This window comes from Lissotriton vulgaris, chromosome 5, assembly GCF_964263255.1.
Source record: "Lissotriton vulgaris chromosome 5, aLisVul1.2, whole genome shotgun sequence".
Lineage (NCBI taxonomy): Eukaryota > Metazoa > Chordata > Amphibia > Caudata > Salamandridae > Lissotriton > Lissotriton vulgaris.
Genome location: NC_141693.1, coordinates 2,007,274,917 through 2,007,289,434, shown reverse-complemented (window position 1 = coordinate 2,007,289,434; position 14,518 = coordinate 2,007,274,917). Strand labels below are relative to the sequence as shown.

The following is a 14,518-nucleotide window of genomic DNA, read 5'->3' as shown; positions in this document are numbered from 1 at the left end:
AGAGACTTAGAGTGAAGTGGCATAGAGTGGAGCGGTGTAAAGTGCAATGTTGCAGAATAGAGTGGCATAGAGTGGAGTTGAGCAGAGTAGATTGGAGTGGTGTTAGCTGGAGTAGTGTAGAGTACAGGGACAAAGAGTGTAGTGGTGCTTAGTAGCGTAGAGTGGGGCAGAGTAGAGAGGCTTAGAGTGAAGTGGCATAGAGTGGAGTGGTGTAGAGAAGAGTGCAGTGACACATTGTGGAGTTGCATGAAGTGTAATGATGTAGTATGGAGTGGTGCAGAGTAGAGAGGCGTGGAGTAGTGTGGGGTGGTGCAGAATGGAAGGCAGTGGCATGGAGTGGTGCAGATTAGAGTGGATTGGCATAGTGCGGAGTAGGCATGGTGTGGTAGCGCACTGCCATTACAGACCACCCATCTTCAATCAAAAGGACCATTTCATTTGCGCTCACATACAGTTTTATTGACAAAAGTTTGCAGCTCACAAACAATAGTGTGTGGAAATGTCATGATCTAGTGTATTGATTTGTTTTGATCTTATTCAAATATTAGTTTCTACCACAATTCCGAATTACCTCAAAATGTGCATCATTTGTGCTTTCCTACATCTGATATAGTTTGAAATATCTGCACAGTTCATTTACAGACATTGACATTTTTGTGCTAGGAAAAAAATAACATTGTACAGCCTTCCTCAGCAGACCCCTGCAGCCAGCTTGGTTTTCACATAAATCATCTCACTTAGAAGTCTGAGAAAGAAAAGTAAAAACCAAGCTCTCTTAGAAGACAGAGCTTGACATTTGACCTGGGACTTTGAATGCATAGCAAAGGTGGCAAGATATGAACAAGATTTAAAGACCTGTTTGGAGAAAGAGAGCACTGCGAAAGAATACAGTAAATAAGGTATGGGCCACTGGAGGGCCAAGCTGAAGCTGGGCAGCCTAAAACAAATACAGCCAGCAAATAGAAAGCAAGAGCAGTGCGCTGCAACGACAAAGCCAATGGTAAGCAACAGGCATTATGCATTCCAAGGGAAGCTTCTCGAATGTCCCCAAGATGCGGTCAACCTGTGACATGTCATCTGGAGCCACATCTGCTCGGGATGGGACGCATTCGCAGCTGATGTTCGGTACATGGTCCAGAGTTCAGATACATGACACTAGTGGTGCTCGGAGGCAACATGAAACAGACTGAGGCAGTGTGACACTTCATGAGAAAAGCATCACTTGTACTGTTGTGCTGTAACTTGTCCTGTTGGCACACATTGCTATCTGAGCCTGGCAAGGAGATCTAACTGTACTGTCGTTCAGATGGGAGTGACTGCGACGTGGACCTTCTAAGCAGTCTGACGTCATACTGCCACAACCTCACTGTGTTTCAGTGGAGAGCATGAGATATGACTGACCCACTCCCAGCCCTGTCAATCGGCCTGAGGACAGCTTGACATAAGGATGACACTTCTCCAGCAATTCTGGCCTATCAGAGGTTAGCCTGACATAAGACTGACCCAGCCCCAGCTCTATCAATCATCCAGAAGACGGCCTGTCATTAGACTGACGCCCCTCCACAAATCCTGGCCTTTCAGATGGGGGAATCACATCAAACTAACCCTTCTGATCATCCTCTCTGAGTGGGTCATTAAATGGATGAATGTATGACCGATGGAAGCAAAAAATGGATGGAAGAGGGAAAGGATGGATGGATGGATGGATGGATAGATGATGGAAGGGCATAAGAATGGAAAGGGGAGAGCATGGACGGATGAAAGCATGGATGGATGGATGAAAGCATGGATGGATGGATGAATGCAATGGCAAAAGGCCTGTAGGTGGGCATGCATGCACATAGATGTGTTTGTGTGCGTATTTATATGGCACAAACACAGCTGAGGAGCACTGGAGCTCGGGAGTGGGTAAGTGGATGGTTGGACGAACAGGCAGACTTGGCAATTTCCACAAATATTTCACCACGTGAAAAGGGCGGGACCTTGTGCTGAGCACAGCCGGAGGAACTTCTATCTGAGTACAGGCACCCCACCCAAAAAAAACATAAAAACTTCTAAGGCTGATACCCATGTCTCGGGGAAGTTTCACACCGTGTAATGGTCTTGGATGCTCAAGGCCTTTTACACCAGCAGGAAACACACCCTGTGGAGGGCCTTCTAGCACATCTTCTGTTCCATGTGATATGAGCAGCCCTGCCAAGTGCCACACATCAGGCGTTAGAGTAACGCATTTTTGTGTGCTCATCCGCATCACCGCACTATAATGCAAAGTCATGTATATTAGTGCCTGTGCGTGACTGTCAAGGCGCAGAGGTGAGCCCGAGGGCTGCTGTTATTATAAAGGGCAGGCAGCGCACGGTGCACACAGCTCGGCATACTTCTTAGGGGGTGGGTCGGGGCAGAGCTTGCCTCCGTACAGTGCAACGTAACAAACTGGCTTGATTCTTATTCATGAGTCAACCACCGTGCAGAAGTCAAGTCAGTGCATGCCAGTGGGCACCTCGGAGACATCAGAGTGAGGTCAGGAGTCAGGCCTTTCTGTCAGACTCATAGTTATGGGTCGTTAGTGGGCTGGCGTCCTGCCGTGGCGCGAGCAGTGGACAGTTCAGAATTGGCAGTCTTTAATCAGAACCCTACTGCGCCCGCGTCGCATCTCACACTGACCAGACCCGACAGAGCCAGGCCCCCCCCTGAGAGAGGCGAGCTCCAGGTGGTCGGCATGTATGGGGAATACAGCGGCTCGCGCTGGGATGTACCCCGGCGGCCATTGTATATTCAAGTAAGTGTGTCTGCCTAGACGGACCGGAGTGTAAGTCTGGCCAGAGACATGAATTAAGATCATTCAGTTGGTTCAATTTAGCTGCGGGTAATAACGTTCCAAATTATGTGCTTCACAGCTTGCATTGCCTTCCTCCAATAAGTTCCACGGCACACACAACGTTGACACACCACTCACAGCCATCTTTGACTCAGACACTTGGGAGGGAAGAGGTGTGGTGCTGTGGTCAGGGCGACTGACGCTGGAATCTGGGGATCACGGATCAATCCCGGCACCGCCGGCAGGTCAGCCCGGTACCATGTGACTCTGTGCAATAGCTTGCTTAATCTTCCCGATGCCCCCCAGCGCTGGGATGCCTTCGGGTAACTGTTCGCGCTTTACAAATACTGGATTTTTACTTGACGCAGACTGACGCGATTGACGCGAGGACTGCGCTGTGTGCTAGCAACACAGCGCAGTCCTCGCCGGTGCCGGCCGTCATGCGTGAATGAATGATCATCCACAGAATGAGTTTGGTCGGAGCCTGCCGGTGTCTATTACTCAGCGCGGCGCATGAATGTTGAACATAGCGGTGGTCGGAGGGAGCCGGGCGGTGACTTCACATTTCTAGTCAATACGAACAATTAAACCCAGTTCCTTCAAGTGTACCAGCTGTCTGCAAAGCCGGCACTAGCCACATCACACAGAGTGCAGCTTTCATTTTTTTACACTAAATAACGCGGCAGCGCAAATAGATTTCATGGCCATAAACACACATACTTCACTTTTAATTAATTAAATTTGTTGAGAAGAACAACTACTTGTGCCAGGCTCAGCCTCGCTCCCCTGAGGCTTGCACAACGCCCAGTGCAGTCTGCGGTGGCTGGAGCGAGCCGAGCCCGCTGACCGGTGTTGACTAATAATGATTTGAGATTGGGCAGCAGTGGAGCAGAACCGTGCTCACATTAGGGTTGATTAATCAGTAGTATAGTCGCGCCCAATACAGCTTCCTGGCTCGCTGTGCCGTGTGCGCCTCTTGTTGTAATCAATAGGAAAGATGGATACTTCAAGTTGGATAGATCAAGTTACTTTATTAAGTTAATTAGTTAAGATAGAAAGGAAACCCCATCAGGAGCAGCTGTCCTGCTGCTCAGCCCTCACTCAACTGACATTCACAGCACAGCAACATTCCAATCATCCAACATTCCACATGACATGCATACCAGCTGAGTAGCAGGGAAACACAAGTTATAACATATCTCCCTTCGTTATGGGTACAATTGCAAAAAGCAATAAAATAGTTGTCAATAAAAATGCACTCAAGTACACAAAGTCAAGGATATTAAAACAGTGCACCAAAGTACAAATGGACAACACAAACAAAATGTTTTAACACATCCCGCACCGCATTACTTCCTGAAATGAACAACTATCATCATCCTACATCCTTATGCCACTAATTATACAAGTTGGCCAGACCAGTATAACAAGCAAGACACAAAGGAACAAACTTTACGCAACAAATATCAGAAAGCAACGCGCACACCATAGACTAAGAACAAGTACTCGCATAACTCATCCATACTGCGGGAAAACACACACACACATCAAGCACACCTCAGCACCACACGTGCACACAACAAGCACTACGTAGCCGGGAAACCACGTGCACACAACAAGCCCAAATAGGACATATGCGGCAAACAAGATGTACACAAGCTAATAAGTGGCACAACAACCTGACGCCAACTCACACACGACACCCATTGGGAACAAAGCTTGTTTAAATAAACAACAACACCCAAACAACACAACCAAGGGGTGACCATATACCACATAGCCCCCATAACAAGAGCTAATGAGTAGCCTAACATCTAGACACACTCACACGCAACACTAGTTGTGGAACAACTCTTGTTAAATTAGCATCAACACCCAATCACAACCAAGGGGTGACCATATACCACATAGCCCCCAAAAACATGAGCAAATGAGTCACCTAAGATCTAGATACACTCACACACAACACCAGTTGTGGAACAACTCTTGGTGAAACAATCACCAACACCAAAACAAAATAACCAATGAGCAACCATATACAGCGAGGCTAAGCAAGCTTTGTTTGTGACGGAGGGGGCTTGGGGCAGGGTGGGGGCAAAAGTGCCTCGTTAATAATTATTGGCACAAGGCCCCTGCCCCCCCCACACACACCTCACACAGTGAGATTTTTGTTCAAGTTGGCAGGTATGCACAGTGTAAGAGAGAGGTGTCTTGACTCAATGCTCTGATTTCAAGATATACAAGACAGGTGAAATATAACTGGAGACCCTGAGGAAACATGAGGGGGGCAAAAGGGAGAGAGAGGGAATGTAAGAGGGAGAGAGAGAATGCGAGAGACCAACATAGTAACCAGAGATGGAGAGAGGAGAGGAAGTAAGGGAGAGAAAGACACTGAGCGAGACAGGCAGGAGACATCAGGAGAGAGAACAGGAAATAGGCAGAGAAGGGTCGGGAGAGGAGAAAGACGGAGGAAGTCGGGAGAGGTGTTAAGACAGACAGGCAAGGGGCAGGAGATAACAGGAGAGAGAAAGAGAGAGAGAGAGACTGACTCAAGAAAAGAGTGGAAACATCAAGGGCCATTGGAGGGGCTCCAATGGGCGACATTGAGGAGGGATGTGGGAGGGACACAGATGAGAAATACATGGGATAACATGAGCCTTTGGGGAGTGGAGAGGACAGAGCTGGACACTTAGGGCCCGATGTAGGTAAACCCCAATTTACCACTTCTTAAATACCGAATCATACCGATTCGGTATTTAAGAAGTGGTAAATTGGAGGGGGGGAGATGTGGGTATTTCAGAATCGGTAAATACCGAATCTGTAAGATTCGGTATTTACCGATTCTGTAAATACCGAATCGGTATCCCCCATTGATTCCTATGGGCCTTGAAGCCCATAGGAATCAATGTGCATTACCGAATCGGTATTTACCGATTCGGTAATTACCGATTTCTGCAAGGGTGCAGGGGGTGTCACTTTGACACCCTCTTGCACCCCCAATACTGGCTTGTGTGCCATGTGGCACACAGACATGCCCTAAGGGCATGTCTGTCTGTCACATGGCATAGGTGTGCATGCACACATGTGCATGCACACCTGGATTCGGTATTTTAACACCCAATTGGATTGGGTGTTAAAATACCGAATCTGAAGGGCCTGTGGGACTGAAAGTAGTCCCACCTACATCCCGATTTTTTAAAATCGGTAAACTTACCGATTCGGTATTTTTCCGATTCGGTAATTTTACCGAATCAGTAAAATACCGAATCGGAGAAAAAAAGGTCCCCTACATCTCAAAAGGCCAAATACCGGTCGGAAACGGCCGAATTCGGCCGTTTCCGACCGGTATTGGCCACCTACATCGGGCCCATAGTATTGTGGACAAGACACCACTGAGCAGGAGGCACAGGGAAGGGACATGAAGTGGGAGTGGACTGTAACCAATGCTTAAGAAGGCCTTCTCAGGAGAGTGACCAGTAGAAAGGCAATTAGGACAGCTGAGAGAGGCATACAGACTAAAATGGAAAGAGCAGCTCTGAAGCTGAGACAGACTGAAATGGAAACAGCAGCTCTGAAGCTGAGACAGACTGAAATGGAAACAGCAACTCTGAAGCTAAGACAGACTAAAATGGAAACAGCAGCTCTAAAGCTGAGACAGACTGAAATGGAAACAGCAGCTCTGAAGCTGAGACAGACTGAAATAGAAACAGCAACTCTGAAGCTAAGACAGACTAAAATGGAAACAGCAGCTCTAAAGCTGAGACAGACGACAATGGAAACAGCAGCTCTGAAGCTGAGACAGACTGAAATGGAAACAGCAGCTCTGAAGCTGAGACAGACTGAAATGGAAACAGCAACTCTGAAGCTAAGACAGACTAAAATGGAAACAGCAGCTCTAAAGCTGAGACAGACAGACTGAAATGGAAACAGCAGCTCTAAAGCTGAGACAGACGACAATGGAAACAGCAGCTCTGAAGCTGAGACAGACTGAAATGGAAACAGCAGCTCTGAAGCTGAGACAGACTGACATGGAAACAGCAGCTCTGAAGCTGAGACAGACAGTCTGAAATGGAATCAGCAGCTCTGAAGCTTAGACAGACTGAAATGGAAACAGCAGCTCTGAAGCTGAGACAGACTGACATGGAAACAGCAGCTCTGAAGCTGAGACAGACAGACTGAAATGGGAACCAGAGCTTTGGCAGGAAGACAGGCAGAATTGAAACAACAGCTGTGAAGGGGATACAGATGGGATGGGAACAGGAGCTATGGAGGTGAGACAGATAGACAGACATGGAATAGGAGCACCGTCAGTGAGAAAAATAGATCAGCTGGTAGAGGAGCTGGTGAGGTGAGACAGACCTGCAATAAAAGCTGTCGAGGTGAGACAGATAGAGAAACTGGGAACAGGATCGGAGGAGGTGTGGCAGACAGATAGATAGACAGACTGACATGGAACAGGCGTTGTGCAGGTGACACCAATAGGCAGACAGACATAGAATAGGAGCCCCGAGGGTGAGGGAGACAGACCAGCTGGGGACAGAGCTGTGTAAATGAGACAGACATGGAATAAAAGCTTTGGAGGTGAGGCAGATAGAACAACTTGGAACAGGACTGTGGAGATGAGATAGATAGACAAACATGGAATAGGAGCAGGGAAGGTGAGCCAGATAGAACAACTGGGAACAAGAGCTGTGGTGGAAGGACAGAGAGACAAACAGGAGCTGTGGATAGAGTAGGAGCTGTGTTTGGAAGACAGACCTCGGCCAGAGAGCCCAGGGCACCTCGGCTGTACTTACCCAACCACTGCTCCCCTGTCAGCTTCCCAAATCCATCCCTGTAAGCATCCCATCCTCTGAAGAAGTTCACTGAGCCATCTTCCCTCCGCTGGATCACCTGCAAGAGAAGGACCAGGAGTTAGGACTGTTGGGTAGGGAATACAAGGGGTGGTGGGGTGGAGGTTGGGGTCAGAGAATCACCCTAAGTTAAGGGTCGCAGGGCAGGAGGTACAGTTGGGAAGAAAGACCTGTATATTCAGATGTTCATAGAGAAAAGTCATCTCTAGGAGGCCTTGGATGGATGGTTTTTGGGTTGGAATTGATAACTGTGGGACCTATTAACAAACTGCATTTTGTAGTACATTTAGAAGGACTACATTAGAACTACTAAACGTGCTACAAAATGCTATTCACACAGCTGCAAGTATAAATTAAGCATGAGCGAATTTTGCGAATTCGCGAATTTGCGGATTTCTTTGTTGTTGCGAGTTCACGGTGCGCTTGGTGTGTTCGCGGGGCGCTTTGCATGTTCGCGGGCCGCTTTGCGTGTTCGCTGGGTTTTGTAGTGCAAGCCCGCAATGCACCCTCTGGTTCATCACTGAAACCCTCTCGTTTTTTGTGCCCTTCTGCCCTCTGCCCCACTCATTTTTGTGCCCTTCTACCCTCTGCCCCACTTGTTGTTGTGCCCTTGTGCCCCTTGCCCCACTCGTTTTTTGTGCCCTTCTGCCCTCTGCCCCACTCGTTGCTGTGCCCTTCTGCACTCTGCCCCCACTCCTGTTTTCTTTTAGAATGGCGCCGGCAAGCTGCCAACTCCATCCTAAAATAGTTACTAAATAAGCTTCAACAGGAAGCACTAATAGATAAAATAAAGCAAGTGCTCGAGCACCTGCTTTATTTTATCTATAAGTGCTTCCTGTTGAAGCCAACTTAGTACCTACTTTAGGATGGCGCTGGCAGCTTGCCGGCGCCGTCCTAAAATAGTTACAAGCTTGAAGGCTTGAACTTTTGCCCCCCGGATCCACCGCTCGCGAATTTGCGAATTTTCGGTAAATTTGCGGGAGTTTGCGGATCGCGAATTTGCTGAAAATTCGCAAAATCTGCAAGCGGAACGGATTTTGCGCTCATGCTTGGTATAAATCTCCACCTCTGCCATCTTTTCAATGCGGGGATCCACACACATGTACGTTTAATACTTACTAGTAACTTAGTAGTAAACATGAGCGGGAGCAGGCAGAGGGGCTTGTAAATGTGGCATACTTACTACTAAAGGGAAGGGGTTTAGGGGGAACATGCACCCACACACAATAGAGTAACCCCATTGTTATTCAAAAATGCCCTTCTAGAGTTGCCAAAATAAAAAAGGGACCCAACACAGTTGTAAATTACCCCAGCTCATAGCAGGAGTGAGTCTAGCACCACACATGGCTAGCCAATTGTACTGCAACCATAAAAAATAATGGAGGTAGGGACTTAAAACCCGTAAAAAATAATATTACACAATTTCACACCATTTAAAAAATTGAAACATGGTAAAAGATAACATTCAGGAAAAAATATTTCTAATTTCATTTATTATATTTAAATTCATTAAACATTTAATTAAAAATTAAGTTAATTGTGTTGTTGCATTTTTTTCTATATTTCGAATACATACATACAATTAGTTTAAATAAATATTAAAGCATTATTAAAGGTACTACCAAATGTAGTTTATAAATAGGCCACACAGGTAACAAATAATACAATTAAAACAAAAATATTCCCCCACCTAAAGTAAATAAATAGTTATTTTATTATGTGCTAATACTTATTGAAAGTGATGTATAGAATTATTTAATTGTATTGTATTGTATATTGGATTTATATAGCGCTTATGACCCAGAGGTCTCTAAGCGCTTGCCTTGGGAACTCGTCCTGGCTTTTCCCTGTGAGATAGCCCCTACAGGGCATCCCCAAGGTGAAAGCCAGGCATCCTTAGCGTTGTGGGGGCCATAGTGGAGATTAAGCAAGCTTAATGCCCAGAGTTGCAGAGTGGGACTCCATGATTGGAATAGACCCTGAGGCGAGAATTATCAGGTCCGTGGACACTTGGACTCAGACCCTGCCGCGTCGGGAATTGAACCCTGGTCCCGGGTCTGACCTCTGCATCAGGGTCTGCCTCCTCTAACCAGTGAGCCACACTTCTCCAAAAGTAGCTTAATTATATTTTAATAAAACATCATGATACATTAATCTATGTTTGTAATTATATTTTAATAAACAATAATGTATATTAATTAAAGAATTTAAAAATGGTTGTTAAAATATTTCATAATTAAATAAAATACGTTTTATTTTTAGATTGTATTATTTAAAATTCTATTTATTTGCATTTTTAACTATTTAAAATAATTTAATGTAACATTATTTCGTATTGGGTTTCAGCCTCCCTCCCTTTTTTTTCAATGGGTGAGTGTTGCAGTGGCAATGGTTGGCCATGTGTGGTACAGAGCTTGCTACTGTTTCCTTTTTTTTGGGTAGTAGTAATTTACACTCATAAATTTGGCTTCACCCTATTTTTGGCTGGGGGAGTCGTGTAAGTCTACACCTTTGAGTAACTTTACAATGAGAATTTGTGAATAGCCAAAATTAGTAAAGCTACTGAAAAGTCAAAGTGTAAATTACACACAAGTGTAAATTACATTTTTGAATAGCCCCGTTGGCATCTAGTTTATTGCTATTATTCAGAAGAACACAGTCCCGCAGAATGGGAAATAAATAACAATGCATCAGATCACTTTTTGCTGAGAGTTTCAACAACAGTGGTACGCTATAAATGTTATAAATTGTTATAAAAGCTGAGCTAAAAAGGCTGAGCTCAAAGAGGGCGTCATTGAAAGCGGATGACAAGAAGGCAAGTCTTGAAAAATCTCATCACTGATTCTTACTGATGGTTACCGGGAAAGAAGTCGCGTAGCCTTCACTTGCCAAAGTTGCCAGTGCCGCTGGCCTTACACGAAAAAAATCAGGCCTTGCTGTTATATTAAACACATGCCTTATTGTTCAAACAGGTATGTGAGTGTGAACCAATAAACCTCAAAACAGGTTGTATCTTCTGCTGTGCTGGATTTAGTCTAACCAGTCATGGCCGGCATTATTCGTGGTTGGGAGGGTGGGGGAAGGGTCATGAGGGGGGAGGGGTTAATTTAATATATTTTTTTAAAACATACCTGCCCGCAGGCCGAGACCCGCTTTTGTCTCAGCACCTGCTCCTGCTCTCCTGCCTCTGGCAGTAACAGGAAGCAGGCAGCCTCCCTCCCCTGTCCTAAGCCAATCACAATGCTGCAATGTCACCGTTGTGATTGGTGGGGATAGCCAGGGGCTGACGGGAAGGCCATTTTCTCCATGTAGGCTGCGTTGGGGTGGAATTATGGGGGGTACTCTAATACTATCCCACGCTGCACTGCAGAAAACAGTTTCACTATGGGGCTGCTGGGTCTAGGGAGGGGCACACCACTGTCTCCCCTCTGTTTAGACATGATTTAGAGACAGTACTTCTGTTAAAACCCTTGTTGTCTTGGATTTGAGTGTGGAGTACTGAAGAATTGTGTCACCTAATGGAGGGCGTGAGGGGTGTGATTGCAGCCAGTGGGTTAGACAGAATGGGCTGGTTAAGGGTGCTAACAAAAACCTGCTCTGAAGTGGGCCTTAGGAAATTCTGGGTTGAGCCACAGGCCACTCAATGAGGGGATGGTGCAGGAGAAAGCCAGCCGTCCCTGAAATCACAACCATAGCTAGGGAGCCTGACAACAGTATTTCTCTGCCACAAGTGTGTGTGTTTGAGGATGAGGTGTTCCTGGACTTTATACGCCCCCCACGGGCGCAAGCCCTATACCTGCAGTTTTCATATGGGCATTTACATGTAGCAGCCTTTATGGCAAAATGGAGGGAGGCGACCCAGGTATCTTAGTGTTGTCCATGCTGCCAAACTCCCTGCGGAAGTGACAAACGTGTTGTCTTTTTGCCTCCTCTGTGCGAAACTGAGGTCCAAATGGATCGTCCCATGTGTAGATCCCTCTGTTTATTGTCGAGAGGAGGCGCGTATAGAACATGCAAAAGCGACATGACCTCGCTGGTGGTGGTGGTGGCTGTCTCTAAATTATTGAATTCAGATTGGATAATTAGAAGTAAAGTGTTAAAAGCCACAGAAAGCCCGGTTGTGAATGCCCCTTGTGATTTTATGTTATGTAAATAAGTCTTCTAAAGCACTCTATTGCCCGAGGGTGTCTTGGCGCTAGCTTTAATCGATAACATTTTTTTTACCAAATATCAAGTGCTGAAGAGCCAGGTCTTCAGCTGTTTTCTAAAGCTCAGAAGTTTGGGTGCATTCTTAATGTTTAATGGTAAAGACTTCCAGGCTTCGAAGTGCCTAGAAACTCGAAGCTCCTGCCACCGAAGGTGGACAGTTTAAGTCTGGGTACAACAATGTGTTTCGCAGAGGCAGATAGTAGGGTTATGGCCGGGAGGTACTAGTTAAGACTTGGTTGAAGACCAGTGGGACCTAGGCCGTGAAGTGCCTTGTAGGCGACGCTGAGTGCCTTTAAAGTGCATCTCTGTCTAGTAGGGAGTCAATGCAGGTTTTTGATGGCTATGCCTACGGATTGATGTTTAGGTATCTTTAGCAGGAGTCTTGCTGACACATTTTGTGGTACTTGTAGCCTTTTAAGAACGTATTGATGCGCAGTGAGTAACAGGCCGTTGCAATAATCCAGCTTAGACATAACTAGTGATGCAATGAGGGTTCTTTGCAAGTGCAAGGGGATAAAAGAAAGGATCTTTTTTAGCATTCGCAAAGTGAGAAATACCAAGGGTGATAGGGCACTGACGGGATTCCTATAGGTTAGTTTGTGGTCAATCAGAACTACCTGATTTCAGGCCTTGGTAACAGGAGCAGGCATAGGGCCCATTGCTGCTGGCCGGCATGACGGTGACCAGAAGGATGTCGTGCTCCGAAGAGTATTACTTCAGTTTTGTCCTCATTTAATTTGAAACAATTCCTGCTCATCCAAGTGTTTACTGCCTGCATGCAGTCGCAAAATCTGGCACTCACCCGCGAGTCCTTTTTGGCCGGTGAAACGACAATCTGGGTGTCATCTGCGTAGGACGTCAAGGAAAAGCCAAAGCTTTTGATTAGATTGGCCAGGGGTGTGATATGAATATTAAATAAGGTGGGACTGCGTGAAGAGCTCTGAGGAACACCACAGGGAAAGAAGAGAGATTGAGACACAAACTCACCAAGTTTGATGGACTGTTCTCTGTCAGAAAGAAAAGATTTCAACAGGTCCCATGCAGAGCCGCTGACATTGATTTCGGATAAATGGTTTAATATTACTCCGTGATCTACCGTATCCAAAACAGTAGATAGATCAAGCAGTATCGGTGCTGCCCCTCGGCTCTGATCGAGCGGCTGCCTAATCTGTTCGTTTGCTTTGATCAAGGCTCTTTTTGTGCTATGACTTCTGTCGAAACCAAACTGTGTGGTATCCAGATGGTCATTAAATTGAATATGGTCAGTTGAATGTTTATAAACTTCTCAATAATCTTGGAGGGGAGAAAGAGCCGTGATATGAGGCGAGAACTGCTAGGGCTTTTAGGGTCTAGAGTTACTTTATGGAAATGGAAGAATTAAAGCTCTTTTCCAAATCGATGGAAATTGGCCAGTCGAAGTCACATTCTGGAAGATGGCGGTAAGTAGGACCTCTTTAGTCTCCGCCACTGATCCTGCTATCTTTGGGGGGCAAGGATCATGTGGAGAGTTACACTCAGTGAGTTAGTTACCTGTTCTAGGGTAAGTGGTATAAATTTACAGAGACTTGGGGTCATATGTATCATTCAAAATTGCGATCGAAAATGCTGAAATTCACAGAATTTCAGCATTTGCGATCCTAATTAGGCTTAATGATATTTATTAAAGAAAAACTGCCTCGCAAAATAAAGAATCTCAAAATTTGCAATTCCTTATTTTGCGAATGCATTTAAGGAATCGCAAATTGCGATTCCTTAAATGGAATGTATGAGGCACCCAATTTGTGCGAATATAGCATAAGGAATCACAAATTACCACCAACTACAGGTTGGTGGTGATTTGTGATTTCTTTCAAAAAAGCAAATTTGTACATTTTTCAAAGTGGCATGGTGCGCACACACATGCCAGAAACCGGTCCTCGGAAGCTTGTTTCCGGTCCAGGGAAGGCATGGCTTGGCAGTTCGGGCTGGACTGTTCCCATGAGGCACAGGGTCAGACTGATTTGCATATAGCCATGTCTGAACTGGGGTGGCAGAGTGGGCTAAAGAACGGTGATGGATTAAACCCAGATCTTTTGACTGGGTGTGAGTGTTTGATTGGTTCAGATGCTCCGTCCATTACCACCCCCTTTTGTACCACACATGCCCTTAGGCATGTATGTGCGCCACATGTGCTCCCATGCTCATTTCAGGGTTGCAACAGGATGTCCTTTTGACACCCTTGCACCCTTGAAACTGCATTCTCAATTTGCGATTCTCTAATTGAGAATCGCAAATTGAGAAGGTCTTCCCATTCATTCGTACAGCCCCCTATGCCCATAGGAATGAATGGGGAGGTATTCCTTCATTGCGAATCGCAATTTGCAATTTGCAATTAAGCAATATGTAGGATTCGCAAAATTATTTGCAAATCCTACATACATAGCGTTTTGCGATTCTCAAATAGCGATTCGCAAAAAAATGCTATTCGAGAATCGTAAAACCAAAGGTACATACATATGTCCCTTGATCCTTTCTTGCATGTAATGGTGGAAACTGTGATATTATCTGAAATGGAGGTAGAGGAAGAGAAAAGGTTTTAAACTCCTTCCACCTTTCCAAAAAGAAGTCACCTAGGCTATTGCAGAAGGATTGGCTGCTT

The 14,518-nt window shown here is 45.7% G+C and overlaps 1 protein-coding gene across 2 annotated transcripts in view; it reads right to left on the bottom strand.

The window, feature by feature from the left end:
* Window positions 1-14,518, bottom strand: part of FIBCD1 (fibrinogen C domain containing 1) — a 953,795-nt gene that overhangs the window by 205,994 nt on the left and 733,283 nt on the right. For both annotated transcript variants that reach the window (XM_086924803.1, XM_086924804.1), the window contains one exon: window positions 7,615-7,711. In XM_086924803.1, the coding sequence (XP_086780929.1) occupies window positions 7,615-7,711 (97 nt within the window). The remainder of the gene's footprint in view (window positions 1-7,614; window positions 7,712-14,518) is intronic.